This window comes from Henckelia pumila, chromosome 1, assembly GCF_033568475.1.
Source record: "Henckelia pumila isolate YLH828 chromosome 1, ASM3356847v2, whole genome shotgun sequence".
In the NCBI taxonomy this organism is placed as follows: domain Eukaryota; kingdom Viridiplantae; phylum Streptophyta; class Magnoliopsida; order Lamiales; family Gesneriaceae; genus Henckelia; species Henckelia pumila.
The window spans coordinates 71,306,843-71,323,503 of NC_133120.1; the positions used below are offsets into that span (position 1 = coordinate 71,306,843).

The 16,661-nt window shown below is 38.6% G+C and overlaps 3 protein-coding genes across 3 annotated transcripts; 2 read left to right on the forward strand and 1 right to left on the reverse strand.

Moving 5' to 3' along the window:
- Nucleotides 1-1,548: 1,548 nt before the first annotated feature.
- On the reverse strand, nucleotides 1,549-2,094 carry LOC140864703 (pectinesterase inhibitor-like). The gene has a single exon (XM_073269019.1). It carries the CDS (start codon nucleotides 2,092-2,094, stop codon nucleotides 1,549-1,551), a length of 546 nt encoding a protein of 181 aa, XP_073125120.1.
- A 1,214-nt stretch (nucleotides 2,095-3,308) lies between these two features.
- On the forward strand, nucleotides 3,309-5,174 carry LOC140864709 (uncharacterized). The gene is made up of 2 exons (XM_073269032.1): nucleotides 3,309-3,671; nucleotides 3,975-5,174. The coding sequence occupies exons 1-2, from the start codon at nucleotides 3,309-3,311 to the stop codon at nucleotides 5,172-5,174; spliced, it is 1,563 nt and encodes a 520-aa protein (XP_073125133.1).
- Nucleotides 5,175-6,794: 1,620 nt separating this feature from the next.
- Nucleotides 6,795-8,617, forward strand: LOC140864715 (uncharacterized). The gene is made up of 2 exons (XM_073269045.1): nucleotides 6,795-7,818; nucleotides 7,983-8,617. Exons 1-2 carry the CDS (start codon nucleotides 6,795-6,797, stop codon nucleotides 8,615-8,617), a joined length of 1,659 nt encoding a protein of 552 aa, XP_073125146.1.
- The last annotated feature ends 8,044 nt before the right edge of the window (nucleotides 8,618-16,661 follow it).

Sequence of the window (16,661 nt, forward strand, 5' to 3'; positions counted from 1 at the left end):
GCAACAGCTAGGTCAAGGGGCGCCGAAGGTGTTTTCGGCGTGACCCCTCCGATGCCTAAGTCAGTGTCTTGAAGGCAAAGGATATGATTAATGCAAAAACTGAGAGATATGAGTGCGTGAATGTAAAAGTGAGAGTTAATGTGTGATGAATAATGAGTAGTGGATAATGAATAATGAATAATCACAACCATAACAATGTCTGTATTTATAGGGAAAAAATAGTAAGTTACCTAGTCGAATTATAAAATGTCCTGGACTAGGACTCTTCATCCATTGGTCCCTTTGTAAGCTTATCTCTATCTCGTGAATATTTGAAAATATCCAGGCTTATCTCATATATATCAGAGTCCTACTTGAACTCGAAAAGAATACTTGCGGCCCATTAGAAACAGCCTAGATCGGCCCATAATGACCAGCCCTGATCAAAATCTAACATAGTCCAAACTGGGCTGGACCTTGACATGTTGAGCCATATCGGGTAGACCAATTATAAACGGGCTCGGGTTGAAATATTTTCTCGGGGTAACAGAATATATTATAATTCGTAGTCTAAACAATAATCTTATAATTTAAATAGAGAATGTGATTTTTTCCATTAGCTTATTTAATATTGGATTTTAATATATATGTTAAGTTTTCAATAACTCATAAAATAACAAAAAACAATCATAAAAAGAGTAAATTTTCTTAAAATAATCGAGACAGAGTTTGGTCTTGGTATTGGGAAAAAAAAATTTTGGTCCTGCATGTTTGTCATTTTGCGATTTCAGTCATTTATATTTTCAGATTTCAGTTTTAGTTCGCTATTTTTATTTTTTTGGCAATTTTAGTCCTTTTCGATGTGGCGCTGACGTGGCGCCAATTCAGTGCTGATGTGGAGCTGGTGTGTACAGTGTCACGTAAGCATTTTCGAATAAAAAGGATCAAAATTGTCAAAAATCAAAACATACAGGCCTAAAACTGAAATATGAAAACATAGAGGACCAAAATCGCAAAGTGACAAACATATATAACCAAATTTGCAGTTTTTCCCTTTTAATTTTTACTACTTTTGTTCAAGATTTTATATGACATCTTGAAAAGTCGGTATTTTCCGAGTGACGTCAGTATTTTATGATTTCACGCTAATATTTTTCGATGAAACATCAACGATTAAACCAAGATCGCCTAAAACTAAACCAAGATAACCTAAAACCAAAAGTTTAAAATTTGTACCAAAACCAATGTCACATCATTTTTTTTATGTCAATCCAGCATTATCCGATTAAATATTAACAATTAGACTAAGATAGCCAAAAATAAATCAAGTTAATTAGTATACAAAAATCAAACTCTCATAACTTAATCGACCAATACCTAAATGTACCACCAATAAATAATACTTAAAACGAAGGCACGATTACTACTTTCCTCAGAAATTAACACAATTGAAAACGCAAATCAATAATGATGATTTCAAATCCTCATATATAGAAATATATATCTCAATAAATTGGTAATATGTAACTCACTAAAAAATATAATATAATCGTAATGAAAGTTACATTTTTAACCCCTAGCTAAAAGTTGAGAAATAACCAAGACTATGCTACAACCATCCAGCAAATCCTGGGTTCCCTTCTTCACCTGAGCAGGCTCACTGGACGGCGGCTGGAACTCTCTATCGCAATCTCCGGCATCTGAAAACGCCGCATATGCATCATCGTGCAGGCTTCGATACTTCCCAGCATTCAAACCCCTCAGCACAGCTAACAGATCAAGATTAGTCTTCGTATAGCTGCCGATGCATGACTTGAACTTGCCATTGAGCGCTGGAAATTTCCCCTCAAGGAGAAGCACATGAGCCTGGTCGACCGCTAATTCGGCTAACAAGATTGCCGGCATGATGGCTGCCCTGCATAGCTCGGGCAGGCTCTCGTTTTTAAGTTTCCCTATATTCTGGAAACAGAAAGTTGGATTGCGGGTCTTGGAGCAGATTTGATTCACTAGATCATTGACTCCGTTCGCTTGAGCCGACGCGTTGGTGCCGATTAGGAGGAATATCGAGAGAGAAACGAAGATGATCGACCAGTTTTTGGGACAAGAAAACACCATTTTTCTTTATGCATGAGAGGATTTTGACAATGTATATTTATAAGTAATTGTTAGAAGGAATTAGGTATAAATGGTATGAAAGTTATAATATGTTTTGAATCAGAAACATTAATTCACATTAATCGTTGAATAAAGTGGGATTTTGTAGACATGATACATTAAATTAATAAACTCAATTTATAATATTGTTAGTTGACTGTGATTTGAATCGTGTAGATTCTGATTTTGTATATCACGTGAAGAGGATTTTTCACATTATCCACACTGTATTATAAATATTTTGACGCTGATTATAATTTTCTTTCCTGAAATACTTATTTCCAATTTTCCATAACTGATCCTTTTTTGAAAAAGAAAAAACAAAATTTAATTAATGTTACATTAGAATTTTCATGTTCGTATTAATGTATGCCTCCATTAACCTTACATGTTGATCTTGAACTAAAATTTCATAGTGATATTTCAAAATATACGCATACGTATGAAATGATGTAATGTGAGTGTATGATAGCTGTTTGTTTGCGCATAACCATGTTATTGATTGTGTTCCTCACATGTAAAATAACCACGCAGTTTATCGGATCAATAATGTAATTTTCCCAAATGTAGATTTTGTGCCATATTGATAGGTTGTTTTTACTCACTCTATGTCTTTGTTTTCATGAGGGTCAATTGTATCTATCAACTTTAATTACGAAATCTCGAGATTATCTGTATGTGATAGGTTACACCTAAAAATTCAACTGGGCTTGAGCCCAATCATGAAGGTCTACTCCAAATATTTTTTAGGTCCAAGTTTATTTAAATATTATATATATTTAATTCAAGCAGGCCCTAAATTCTACAAAAGCCCATAAGAGGCTCAAGCCCGTGAAACTCTCCGAATATCTATAAATAGTTCAAGTCACCTCATTATTAAGGTACACACTTTCTTAAGCACTATATCGCTCTACTCTCGATTATTATTCCTTGAGTAATAACTGACTTGAGCGTCGGAGTGCCTTCGCCGAGAACCCTCCCGGCTCCTCTGACTTTGTTTTGTTACGTAGGAACAACCCACTGAAGATCTCCCAAGGGAACGTACAAGGACTTATTGATACTCCGGACTTTGCGGAAGCAACGTGTCGAGTACAAGTGATTTTTGGCTACATCAGCTTGGCGCAGTTTGTGGGAAACTGTTCTTTACGTCATTGAGAGCACATATTACTTCAAAAATGTCTCAAGGAAATAATAACAATGGAAACGCACCGCCGAGTATTACTCTCACCCGTGAAGACTTAACTGCGCTAATGGAAAACACAGCAGCACTCGCAGCAAAAGACGCAGTTGCTCAGTACCTAGAAACTCGTAAGCGCAAAAGCACCAAGAAAAAGGCTCAGACTGAAGGCTCGTCATCTCTTGACCCTAATAACGAAGACCCAAATAAAGATAAGTATAAAGTGAATGATAAAGATCAAGGGGGGACCAAGAAAAATACTACTCAGAAAGACGGTGAAGCAAGTGTTCACACAGTTCATGACACCTCCGGAGAAAACAAGATCACTAATCCAACTCGGAAGGATGGATCTCGCACACAAGTAATTAGAGAGAATATGTCCGCAATTTTGCCGTCACGTCGAAGCCCCTTCACTGATGACATATTATGTGAAGCATTACCAAAGGGAGTCAAAATCCCCAACTTACCTGAGTTCGATGGAACGAGTGACTCCCAAGACCATATTGACAAATTCTACGCGAAAGCGAATTTGTATGATATCACAGATGCTGCATACTGTAAAATTTTCCGAACAACATTATCAGGAAGAGCACTCACATGGTTCAATAAGTTACCCTCTGGATCTATTGCCAATTTGAAGCAACTTACTGACTGTTTCATCCAGCAATTCTCAATTAACAAGAAATACCCAAAAACAGCAGCATATTTGTTCACAGTCATTCAAAAAGAAGGAGAATGTTTGAGGGACTATGTTCGGCAATTTACTCATGCGGTGCACGAAGTCTTACACATGAACCGTGATTTGTTAGCTGGAATAATGCAACAAAACTTGCGCCATCGGAAGTTCAAGGAATCAATAGCGGGAAGGCCGCCCAAAAACTTAGAGGAATTATTGGAAAGAGCTGAGAAATACATACGGGTTGAAGAATCTGTAGAGCCACACTACTTGAATAAAATAAAGAGAGAAGAAGATAAATCAGATATTAGAAAGCGAGAAGAGAATCAAACAATACAGAGCACCGGCCTCCAGAATAAACCCCTCAATGCACGACTGACCGATATACTGGTAGTGGCTGAAAAACAAGGATTGTTGCGTCCCCCTCGCCCAATGCAAAATAACCCAAAGCGCCAGCGTTCGGACAAGTACTGTCATTTTCATAAAGATAAAGGTCATAATATAGAATATTGCTTCAGTTTGCGAGCAGAAATTGAAAAACTCATAAAGCGCGGACATTTGGGGAATTTTGTGGACAAATCCCGCGGTGAAAAGCGAGATGACAGGCATCGGGACGAACAACCAAAACGTGACTATCAAAAGCGTCATGATGAAACTGGGAAACAGCATGAACGAGCTGATGAAAATTTGCCCTCGGGAGGGGTAATCGTCGTAATCACTGGGGGGCCTGCTTGTGGCGACACAAACAATGCAAAAAAAGCCCTTCTACGGGCAGCAAAAGGAACCAACAATTTATCTAGCCCCACATCCTTGTCGATATATGAAATTGGAACCATCCAAGATGGATTATCATTCAGTGACAAAGATCTAGAGAACCCTCGGGGTACACATAATGATGGTTTAATCATCTCAGCCACAATCTCCAATTTTTGGGTAAAGAAAATTCTAGTAGATTCAGGAAGTTCGGCCGACATAATTTTTCATGATGCATTCGTGAAGTTGGGTATTAGTAATGCACAGTTAACTCCAGTCAACACTCCACTAGTCAGATTTTCTGGAGAAATAGTTGAAGCTTTGGGAGAAGTAACGTTTCCTCTTTCCTTGGGTTCTTACCCGAAACGGTATACTAAGATGGTGAAATTCCTTGTAGTAAAGGCTTCATCTGCGTACAATGTGATATTGGGATGACCAAGTCTCAATATATTCCAAGTCATCGGATCGACATATCATATGAAGCTGAAGTTTCCGACTCCAGGAGGAGTAGGAGAAGCCATTGGTGACCATCGTTTAGCTAGAGAATGTAATGCGGTGACATTACGAGGTTCATCAGGAAATTGTAAAAGGAAAATTTCTAGTGACGAAAGAGCACCGAAACCTGGAAAAATTTTACGTGAAAACGGAATACATTTGGTGGATGAGGAAGCCGAGAGCAAAGAAAGAATAACAGCAACCGAAACACTAAAGCACGTAGAAATCATTCCAAGTGATCCCAAGAAGATACTGAAAATTGGGACCAAATTACCTCTTGAATTGGAAGAGAAGCTGAAAAATTTCCTCGGTCGCAATTTGGACGTGTTTGCTTGGGGTGATGAGCCTCTACCCGGAATACCTCAAGAATATGTGCTCCATCACCTCCGTGTTGATTCGAAAATGAGACCGGTGAAGCAAAAGAAAAGATCATTTGGCCCAGAAAAAAAAATCGACATATAGCCGCTGAAGTGGAGAAACTCTTAGCGGCAAAGTACATTAGGCCAATTTCATACCCAGATTGTCTTGCAAGTGTGGTTTTAGTACCGAAGCCTGGAGGAAAGTGGCATTTGTGTATAGATTTCACTGGTCTCAACAAAGCATGCCCCAAAGATCCGTTTCCACTCCCACGAATTGATTTGTTAGTCGATTCGACAGCAGGATGCGAACTGCTCACTTTTCTTGATGCATATCAAGGATACAATCAGATTGGCCTAGCGCCAGAAGACCAGGAAAAAGCAAGTTCATCACTGACCGAGGAATTTATTGTTATGATGTTATGCCGTTTGGGTTGAAAAATGCTGGAGCTAGCTATCAACGTCTAGTAAATACCATGTTCGAACACTTGATCGGGCGTAACATGGAAGTTTATATAGATGACATGCTCGTCAAAAGTATTCAAGCGTCTAATCACTTGGAAGATCTTGAGGAATGCTTCAGTATACTCAGAAAATACAAGATGAAACTTAATCCGGATAAATACACTTTTGGTGTACGAGGAGAAAATTTCTTGGTTATATGGTGTCAGAACGAGGAATAGAGGCCAACCCTGAAAAAATCAAAGCAATTTTAAGCATGAATCCTTCGAAGAGTGTAAAAGGAATCCAAGAGTTGACAGGACGTTTGGCCGCCCTCAACCGATTTATCTTAAGATCTGCAGACAAGGGTTTACCATTCTTCAAAATGCTGAGAAGTGGAAAAGGTTTTCGATGAACAGAGGAGTGCCAGCATGCATTTGACGAGTTGAAAATACATATGACCTCTCCGCCATTTTTGGTAAAACCAAAAGAAGGTGACACCCTGCTGATTTATCTGGAAATATCTGCGGAGGCGGTAAGTGCAGTATTGGTCTCTGAAGTTGGACGTGAGCAAAAACCGGTTTATTATATCAGTCGAACTTTACATTGAGCAGAATTAAGATATACAAAGATCGAAAAACTGGCACTGACTTTGGTAACTGCAGCGAGAAAACTATGTCCGTACTTTCAGTCTCATCCAATATTTATACTCACTAATCATCCTCTCAAACAAATTATCTCGAGTCCTGAAGCATCAGGAAGAATGGTTAAGTGGGCTGTCGAGTTAAGCCAATATGGAATTGAATATCGCCCACGTCCAGCAATTAAAGCACAGATTCTGGCCGATTTTCTAGTAGAGATGACTGTAACTCAAAAAGAAATCTCCACCCCGACATGGATGGTTTATGTCGACGGGTCATCAACGTCTTCAGGAAGCGGGGCAGGTATAATTGTGGAGAGCCCTCAAGGAGATAAATTTCAATATGCCATCAAATTTCTATTCCCTGCAACGAATAATGAGGCAGAATATGAAGCTTTCATCATGGGAATTAAATTGGCCTTATCGGTCGGAGCAAAAATACTGACGATACACAATGACTCCCAACTTATCGTCAGTCAGGTTAATGGAAATTATGAAGCGAAGGAAGATAAAATGCTTGAATACCTCACTCAAGTGAATGAGCTTTTCTCACGTTTAGACAGCTACGATGTAAAGCCGATACCTAGAGTGGAAAATGAGTCAGCAGACCGTCTTGCCAAGTTAGCAAGCTCCTTGGCCAACATTGATAATAGAAAAATTACATTCCTAACATATGACAAGGAAAAAGTTGATGGAAGTGATGTTACAATATTCTGTGCTGACAGCGAAGAACCTAGTTGGAAATATGAAATAATCGACTATTTGATGTGGGGTAACCTACCTGCTAACCAAGTCGAAGCTCGAAAACTTAGAGTGAGAGCTGCTCGGTTCACAATCATTGACGGAGAACAGTACAAAAGAGGTTTTTCTTTACCTTACCTAAAGTGTCTAACGCCAGCTAAGGGAAAATATGTGCTCCGTGAAATTCATGAAGGAATATGTGGAAATAACTTAGGTGACAGAGCTCTTGCAGGGAAAGCATTATGCCAAGGATACTTCTGGCCAACGATGAAGCAAGACGCTATCGAGTTAGCGAAACATTGTCACGCATGTCAAGAGCATGCTAACTTCCATCACCAGCCGGCTAAAATCTTGCAGCCCCTAGAAAGTCCTTTACTGTTTGCTCAGTGGGGAATGGATTTGGTAGGTCCTTTTCCTCCTGCTACGGGACAAAGAAAATTTCTGATAGTTGCAGTGGACTATTTCACCAAATGGGTCGAAACTGAATCATTGGCCAAAATATCTAAAAGAGACATAATAATTTTTTATGGAAGAATATAGTATGAAGATTTGGCATTCCTTAAACCTTAGTTTCGGACAATGGAACTCAATTCTCTGGAGCGAAGATAAAAGATTGGTGCAAAGGACTTTTCATCAAGCAGTTCTTCACTTCTGTCGGGAATCCTCAAGCCAATGGTCAAACCGAGGTAACTAACCGAACCATTTTACAACACCTCAAAACACGCCTAGGCAATGCCAAGGAAAACTGGGTGGATGAGTTGCCAAGTGTTCTATGGGCATATCGAACCACTCCACGCTCTTCAACTGGAGAATCTCCTTTCAACCTGGCCTACGGAGCGAAAGCTGTGGCTTCTGCCGAAATTGGAGAGCAATCATGGAGAGTGAAACAGTACACTTCATCTGGGAATGACCAAGCACTCCGAATGTCATTGGACTTAGTGGATGAACTAAGAGATGAAGCTTCAACACGAGCCAAGAGATATCGAGCTTGTATGACTAAAGCATACAATGACAGAGTCAAACCAAGATCTTTTCAAGTAGGAGACCTGGTTTTGAGAAAGTCTGACATTTTGAAGTCCGTTGGCAAGCTAGATCCGAAATGGGAAGACCCGTACAAAGTAATTGAGATTGTGAATATGGAAACATATCGCCTCCAACATTCAGATGGAAGAATACTTCCCAGACCTGGAACGTGGCCAACCTAAAGAAGTTTTATGCATAAACTGCAACTCTCGCCAATAATAGGCTAAATTTACCTTATTTGTTATTAGCATATTTTCTTTATGTTTGTCTATTACAATTTTGTTATGCAGTTTTCAGCTAATATGATTATTTTATTATACAAGCAGATTACTTTGTCGAGAGCATATCATATCTCCTCTCCTATACTAACGCTTACTTACGACATAAACGTCATAGACCCTAGCAATCATAAAAAAAAAAAATTTCCAACAAAAGAGGCTTGGCCAGCCCCATGGGACATTTGAACTTATGATGTTGTAAGAGGTCAGGACGAAATAATAATATTACAAGTCCCGGGATACCTCACCACGCACCAAGTGGGTTTAGGACTTCCCCATGAGACAAAATCTTGGGAGACTGATCCCCTCCACAAGTACTCCAATATTAAAGCGATAGTATTTTATTCATCAAACAAGTATGCAATAGCAACTTCAAAATGCAAAAGAGATATGATAATCGACAAAATTGAATATATATATATATATATATATATATATATATATAAAGAAATTATTGTTTTTTCTTTGTTCCTCCACCAACTACTTACTTACTCAAAAAGAACAAACAAAGTCTATGACTTTGACTTTGTTACAAAAAAAATTGCCCAAAAGTGGCAAGAAATAATAAAACTAAACTGCTCCACGGCTCCAAAGAGTAGTCTCCATGTAGCTTCGACACACACTCGTCGTTTTTTATTATATAAGCTAGAAATTGGAGCGCAAAGCTTCGATCATCTCCTCGTCACCCAGACCTCCCAATAAATCTCCTAAGGGTAGGTACGAGTAATCCTCGACTCTTGCAGACACAGTTCTAGGCTCCGGAATTTTAGGGTGAATCATCATAACAATTTCCTCCGGAACTAATTTAGTTTTTCGTAGTTCTTTGCGGCAATCCACTACAACTTCATCATGAATAACGATTGCCCACTGAATCACTTCGTCCCTAAAAGCTGTGGACTCTCGATAGCCTTCAATTGCTTTTTCTCCAGTACTTCGCAAAAGATTCTTACCTACTGACGAGTTGAGAAAAGTCTCTCCAGTCTCCGATTCACGGGAATATTTCCCCCTAAGTTGCTCCATCTCCTCGCACAGTGCATCATACTTTTTGGATTTCTCTTCAAGCTCCTTTTGCGACTTGAGAAAATCATCTCGAGCTTTACTATTTTCCTTGCCAAGTCTTTTGCACTCACCCCTTAATGACGCCAGCTCGTCGTCAAATTTTTTCCCGGAATTTTGAGACCTCTCTTCTCGAAATTGGAAAGTGGGAGCAAGCGATAAAATCTGTAAACACCCATAGATAAAGAAAATTATTTATTATGTAAAAATCATAATAAATAACAACAAGCAAGTAATTGTATACCTGGAAGGCAGACGAAGCAAGAGACCGAGTTAACACTTCGGTAGGTTGAGGCAATAGATGCAACCTATCATAATCTCCAATCAGGTCCGCTCCCGTTCTCCAACCAATCTCCGGATCTTTCAAATCCCAAAAAGATCCAGCATTATTATTTTGGTTCACTCCTTCCACGATGCGACCCTCGAAAGCTCCTAGATCAACTACTCGTTCATCGTCATGTTTTTTATTCGGATCTCTTAGATCCTCACCCTTTTTACTACATGCATCGATGTCGGGTCCAACTACAACATCTTTCCTTTTGCCACCATTTTTTTTGTCATGCACATCAGATCTTTTGGAGGGTGGGCCCAAACGGAGCATGATTTGAAGGCCCGGGAGACTTCCTCCTCCGGGAAAGCTCTTGAGAACCAACAATAGCTCGCTCCTTTGCTGAGTCTTTTCTTAGAATTTTTGACGCATCCTTCTCATTTTTTTCTATGCACGCCCGGACCTCCGCCAAGTTGATTTTTTCTCCTGCAAAAAAAAACAAGGAGAATAATACATAAATAAATACAATAAATTCTCAAATTACACCGAGCAAGGTACATTAAATAAAAAAAATACAATAGCATACAAGAGAATGAAAAAGCAAATACCGGTAGGAAGCAAACTTTGTGGATCAACCAACTTTTTGAAAATACCTAAGGAGCGACATTTAAGTTGCAATTCACGATGAGTTTTGCTAAAAATAATTCTCCTATGGCCCAGACTCCATATTACGGGAACCCCCCAACCATTATCCCAGACATAAACAAACATTTTTCTCCAATCACTTTTCGGAGATGGACAACGAGATAAAAACTTACAATCTCCGCGACGTAGAAAATAAGTATAAGAACCCGGCATGGAACGACGCACCGAGAAGAGCGCATAAAATAAGTCAATAGTCGAGGACATTTTAATTTCGCTCATTCTACATAGGAAGCATGTAAAGAGGAGAATAGCACTAGGTGTTAATTTACTCAAACTCACCCCAAAACTATCTACAATTTCTATCAAAAGGGCATGATGAGGAAGCGAGAAACCCAAATTAAAGTACTCCAGATATACAGTAAAATATCCCGGAGGCGGTTCATGACAGGAATCTCCATTTTTGGGAATATTAAGAATGTGTCTAGATGATAATTCAAGTTTTTGACATGGACTTAAAATCTCCAAGTTATCCAAAACACGCTCTATCACTCCTTCCGAAGACTCTTGGGCACCACTTTTATCACATGAATTCAGATAAATTATAGGAGATAAACATTCGTAAATTTCACTATCATCGCCAGACTCAACTAACGAGGAGAGATAAGTATCTCGGTTAGCAACCAACACCGAAAGCACTTTACCCCGCGAATGATGCCTTGCATTGATTTTTAAAAAAAACAAATAATAACTATATAATAAATTATTTTTTTAGGAATCAATTGCAATTAGTAGTAAATCTTTTTAAGTTTATTGCTTACATGTTACTGAGATCCTCAAATATCAATTTCAATAGCAATAATTACTATTATCAAATACCTTGACATAAAAATAAATTATATATTTCATCACATGTTTAAATATATGTATATACGTGTGTATATGTGTCCATATCTATCAAAGATGGGTTCATCATCACCAACATCGTCCACCCCTTAGTCATCAGCGTCCGCCGCCTCACCACCGGCCGCAGCTCCCTTCGGCGAGCCGTCGGTCGCTCAAACACCATCATCTCCGACCGGCTGCTTACCTCGCATAGTCGCGCCACCCCGATCTCCGGCAGCCACCAGCAACTGAGCAGCCGTCGTCCTAGTCCCGTCGAGTCCAGATTTGGATAGCTCGAAGGCTAATCCATGGCTGGGACATCGACGATAGTCATTCACCGAGTCGCCAACACGCCCTCGCAAAGTATTCCCCTTTCAATTTCAGATCTGGGTGCAGCTTTCAAGCCTATGAAAGTTGTTCCATGGCTGAACTTCGACGACCTCCTCGGGCGGAATAAATCAACCAGCGCCGCCCCACTTCGCGACTGCCTTTTACAGCCACGACCGAGTCCAGATTTGGGCATCTCCACGAGCAGTGGATGAGGTCCCATGGCTGGCACCCGACTCCTCGGCATCTCCATCCCATCGCCGCCGTCTCTCTTGTACGCGGCTAACCACTTGCCGTTTTGGTGAAGAAGATGATAACCCATGGACACACATACACATTAATACAATTTCACGTGGGAAGATAGGTGATAGGAGAGAAAAGGAGAGGATACAAGATAGTGACATAAAGTAATAGGCATCTGCCATGACAAGTCCGAAATCAGATTGCTTCTCCCCCCCTCTAATCGCGTGAACGCTACAATAAAAAATTCAAAAAACAAATTGAGTTAGTAAGTTGTGATGAAAACTTACTTTGGTGCTGAATTTATAATCATAATAGTTGATAGAGTTCTATTGGGATTTGACAATTAATATTCTGGTAAGATTTTGAATCCTATCCAATTACATTGTAATTATTATTATTCTGCCAGGATTTTAATTCCATGGCATCACAGTCCTACTACGGTTTATCCATCAAGGATTCTCCATATCTGAAGACCTTTCAGGGGCGTTGCCCCCGAGCCCCCACGAGGTGGCTCTGCCCCCTCGACCCCCGCAACCTGACCGGGCAGTGGCAAACAATATTCGTTCTCGGCAACTAAATTTCTGCCAATATTCCGATAAAAATTCTACTCTCGGACCTCTCCACACACGCGACATGTCCGAGAGTGGGGGGACTATGATAGGTTACACCTAAAAATTCAACTGGCTTGAGCCCAATCATGAAGGTCCACTCCAAATATTTTTGAGGCCCAAGCTTATTTAAATATTATATATATTTAATTTAAGCAGGCCCTGAATTCTACAAAAGCCCATAAGAGGCTCAAGCCCGTGAAACTCTCCGAATATCTATAAATAGCTTAAGTCACCTCATTATTAAGGTACACACTTTCTTAAGCACTATATCGCTCTACTCTCGATTATTATTCCTTGAGTAATAACTGACTTGAGCGTCGGAGTGTCTTCGCCGGAAACCCTCCCGACTCCTCTGACTTTGTTTTGTGACGTAGGAACAACCCACTGAAGATCTTCCAAGGGAACGTACAAGGACTTATTGATACTCCGGACTTTGCGGAAGCAACGTGTCGAGTACAAGTGATTTTTGGCTACATCAGTATGGAAAAAAAATCTATGAACTCCACGTGTTTCCAAATCTTGAGCACATTCATCTCATGCTTCCAAATTTTGAGCATTCACCCCTTGTTTGTATGTGTTTTTAAGAGTGTTTGTGCTCATATTTGAAAACACTGAGAGTTAATTAACTGTTATAACGGGTTTTTAGTAATCTCGTGATTTTATAAGAGTAATGTACGTATGCAATTAACCCTTGAGTTTATCATTTCTTGTTATTCTTCAGCGGTTTGGACTAATAGAACACATCGACAAACAGATAATCTATGTCCAAATCTCACGTTTATCTCAAAAATCAACATATATAATGGAAGATATATAAGAATTATATAATTTGATATACTATCGAAAAAATTATAATATAACTATGTAAAAGTTACATTTGCATGCATTGCTAAAAGATTAAAAATAACCAAGACAACGCTCAAACCAACCTCCAAAGCCATGCTTGCTTTCTTCAGCTCGGCAAGCTCGCTTGCCCGCAGCTGAAAATGTTTATCACAAGCTCCAGCTTCTGCTACTGTAGCAGATGCTTCCGCAGGCATGCATGCTTTGATATTTCCCTAGATTGCTATCACTAGATTGCTATCACTTGCTTGAGCTTATGTGTTGGTGTTGATTAGAACAAGGGTAATAATACTCAAATCATACATCCAATTGTCGTATATTTACATATAGACGTAATTAATGATATATTGTTGATGTGGCAAATCATGAGACATTAGATATATCATTGGAATAATACTCATGTGTTAGGTTGAACTCTATCAATCTTAATGCATGAGGGTGTTTCTACTGCATGTATATTTATAAAGGAAAATATTTCTATTTATTGATTTGTTCAATTTTGCATTTTTGTCCAACTTCAAAGTTTAATTTTGGTATATTAACTTTAGTTTTCGAATTTTTTTTATGGTTAGGATTTTTTTTTCTATTACTTTGTGATTTAGAAATTAGAATTGGACATATAACGAATCAGTTTCTATACCAAACTCAGTTTTAATAAAATAATATAGAGGGAGTAGGAGATAATATGATTATATCGATTATTAATATTAACTATTGTAATTTTATTCCATGATCAATTGAATTTGAATAAGATTTAGAAAGTATTTACATAGAATAGTGTACTTGATATATATATTTACCATAATAATAGAATTTTAATTTTCATAAATAATTGTCAAATAAAATCAAAGTAAATTCCAAATTTAATAAATTTAAGGGATTATGATACCAAATTTTTTATTATAAGAAACTCAATTTTACTAATATAGTATAACATAATTAGATACATATGTTGATGGACATTTTAATATTATGATTATGATAGGTATTTTGATTCTTTGACCATATTGGCGAAATCGCAGTATCGTACTGTAATGTTGGCTTTCTTATCCAGCTTTTATGACCAATGGGAATGAAGAATCAAGGAGGTGCACAATACCATGCAAGACGAAGACGCAGGAGATCAGCACTTCTCCAACTCCTCTAACTAACTAACCGATTCAAAGAGACTTGCATAAAAAGGAATAAGATCGAAGCAGTTTGATACAAGAAGAAAAGAAAGCTGCAGAGTTCTATTATTCTTCAATCTGAAATAATCTCCATAGAGAGTTAGAGGTCTTCGAGTGCATAGAGGGTGATTGTATCAATCTTTGTGATTGTATTTCTTGATTTTCTCTTCATGTTCTTGGTTAGCAAAGCGATAGTGATTAAATTCGATACATTGTAATCTTTGATACACTTTGTGATTGAGATCAGTGGAAGAGCTTTGGACCAAAGTGGATGTAGGATAATTCATATCCGAACCACTATAAACCAGCGTGTCAATGTTCTTTTGATTGCATGTTATTCGATTGCCGATTGTCTTGTTATTCGAATCGTGTTCATGATATTTTAAAGAAGCTGGAATCTTGTTGGTATGATATATCTCTGATCGTTTTGTTCAGTGAATGTTGTTAACTATATATTATCAAGATTTCTTCAACAAATTGGTATCAAGAGCTTAGGTTCAATGACGACTACACGTTTCGATATCGAGAAATTCACGGGCAAAAATGATTTCGGGTTATGGCGATTGAAGATGAGAGCTCTGTTGGTTCAAAATGGCCTCGAGGATGCTTTGCTTGGAGAAGAAAACGTCCCTGATAAAGTTAGGGGTATGGACAAGAAATACATCCTTGCGAAGGCACATAGTGCCATAATCTTGAGCCTTGGAGACAGAGTTTTGCGAGAGGTATCCAAGGAGGGATCGGCTGCTGTGGTTTGGTTAAAGCTTGAGCACTTGTATATGACAAAGTCCTTGGCTAACAGACTTTTTCTCAAGCAGAAACTTTATACCTTCAAGATTTCTACTGGAAAATCGATTGAAGATCATGTTGATGATTTCAATAAGATCATCTTGGATTTTGAGAACATAGAGATTAAAGTAGAAGATGAAGATCAAGCACTGCTGTTATTGAGATCTCTTCCGGATACTTATGAGAATCTAAAGGATACCATGATCTATGGTAAGGATTCTTTGTCTCTTGAAGAAGTACATGTTGCTCTAATGTCTAAGGAGTTAAATAAGAAATCGGGAAATGGAAATGATGATCACAGTGCAGGACTCTATGCAAGAGGAAGATCAAAAAAGAGAGAAACAAAATATAGAGGCAAATCCAGATCAAAATCCAGACAGAAGTTTGTGAGGAAGTGTTATTGATGTCATAAGGAAGGACACTTCATTAAGGATTGCCCAGAAAGAAAAAGAAGACAAGCAGAAAAGGAATCTAATTCAGGAGATGCAGCTATAGCACAAGATGGCTATGAAAGTGCAGATGTTTTGATGGTCACAGTTGATAAATGTGAACTGGATTGGATCTTAGACTCAGGCTACTCTTTTCATATGACTCCTTGCAGGCATTGGTTCAGTGATTTCGATAAGGTTGATGAAGGAAATGTCCTTATGGGAAACAATGTAGCTTGTAAGATTGAAGGCATTGGATCCATCAAGTTAATAATGAATGATGGAACAACAAGAACTCTGTCAGAAGTTAGATTTGTTCCAGGATTGAAAAGGAACTTGATATCACTTGGAATGCTAGATCAATCGGGCTAATGAGTTTAAAGCTAAGGATGGTGTCCTTACTGTTACTAAGGGAGTAATGGTTGCGATGAAAGGAATAAGGCGCAATGGTTTATATGTCTTGCAAGGAGGATCACACAATGATCATACTGGTTTGAATGCCCATGTTAGCTTGGATAAAACCAAGTTATGGCATGCTAGAATGGGACATATAAGTGAAAGAGGGCTTGCTGAACTTCACAAACAAGGTGCTTTTGGTAAGGATCAAATCAGCAAAATGGATTTTTGTGAGCATTGTGTTCTGGGAAAGCAAACAAGAGTCAAATTTAAAAAAGCTGAACATACAACCAA

Excerpts from the sequence above, each read along its gene's own strand:
- LOC140864703 (XM_073269019.1), bottom strand. The coding sequence starts at position 2,094 with ATGGTGTTTTCTTGTCCCAAAAACTGGTCGATCATCTTCGTTTCTCTC.
- LOC140864709 (XM_073269032.1), top strand. The coding sequence starts at position 3,309 with ATGTCTCAAGGAAATAATAACAATGGAAACGCACCGCCGAGTATTACT. Across the intron at positions 3,672-3,974 it reads AGGATGGATCTCGCACACAA|CAATTCTCAATTAACAAGAA; the intron begins GTAATTAGAGAG and ends TGTTTCATCCAG.
- LOC140864715 (XM_073269045.1), top strand. The coding sequence starts at position 6,795 with ATGGTTAAGTGGGCTGTCGAGTTAAGCCAATATGGAATTGAATATCGC. Across the intron at positions 7,819-7,982 it reads GTGGGGAATGGATTTGGTAG|TTTCGGACAATGGAACTCAA; the intron begins GTCCTTTTCCTC and ends CTTAAACCTTAG.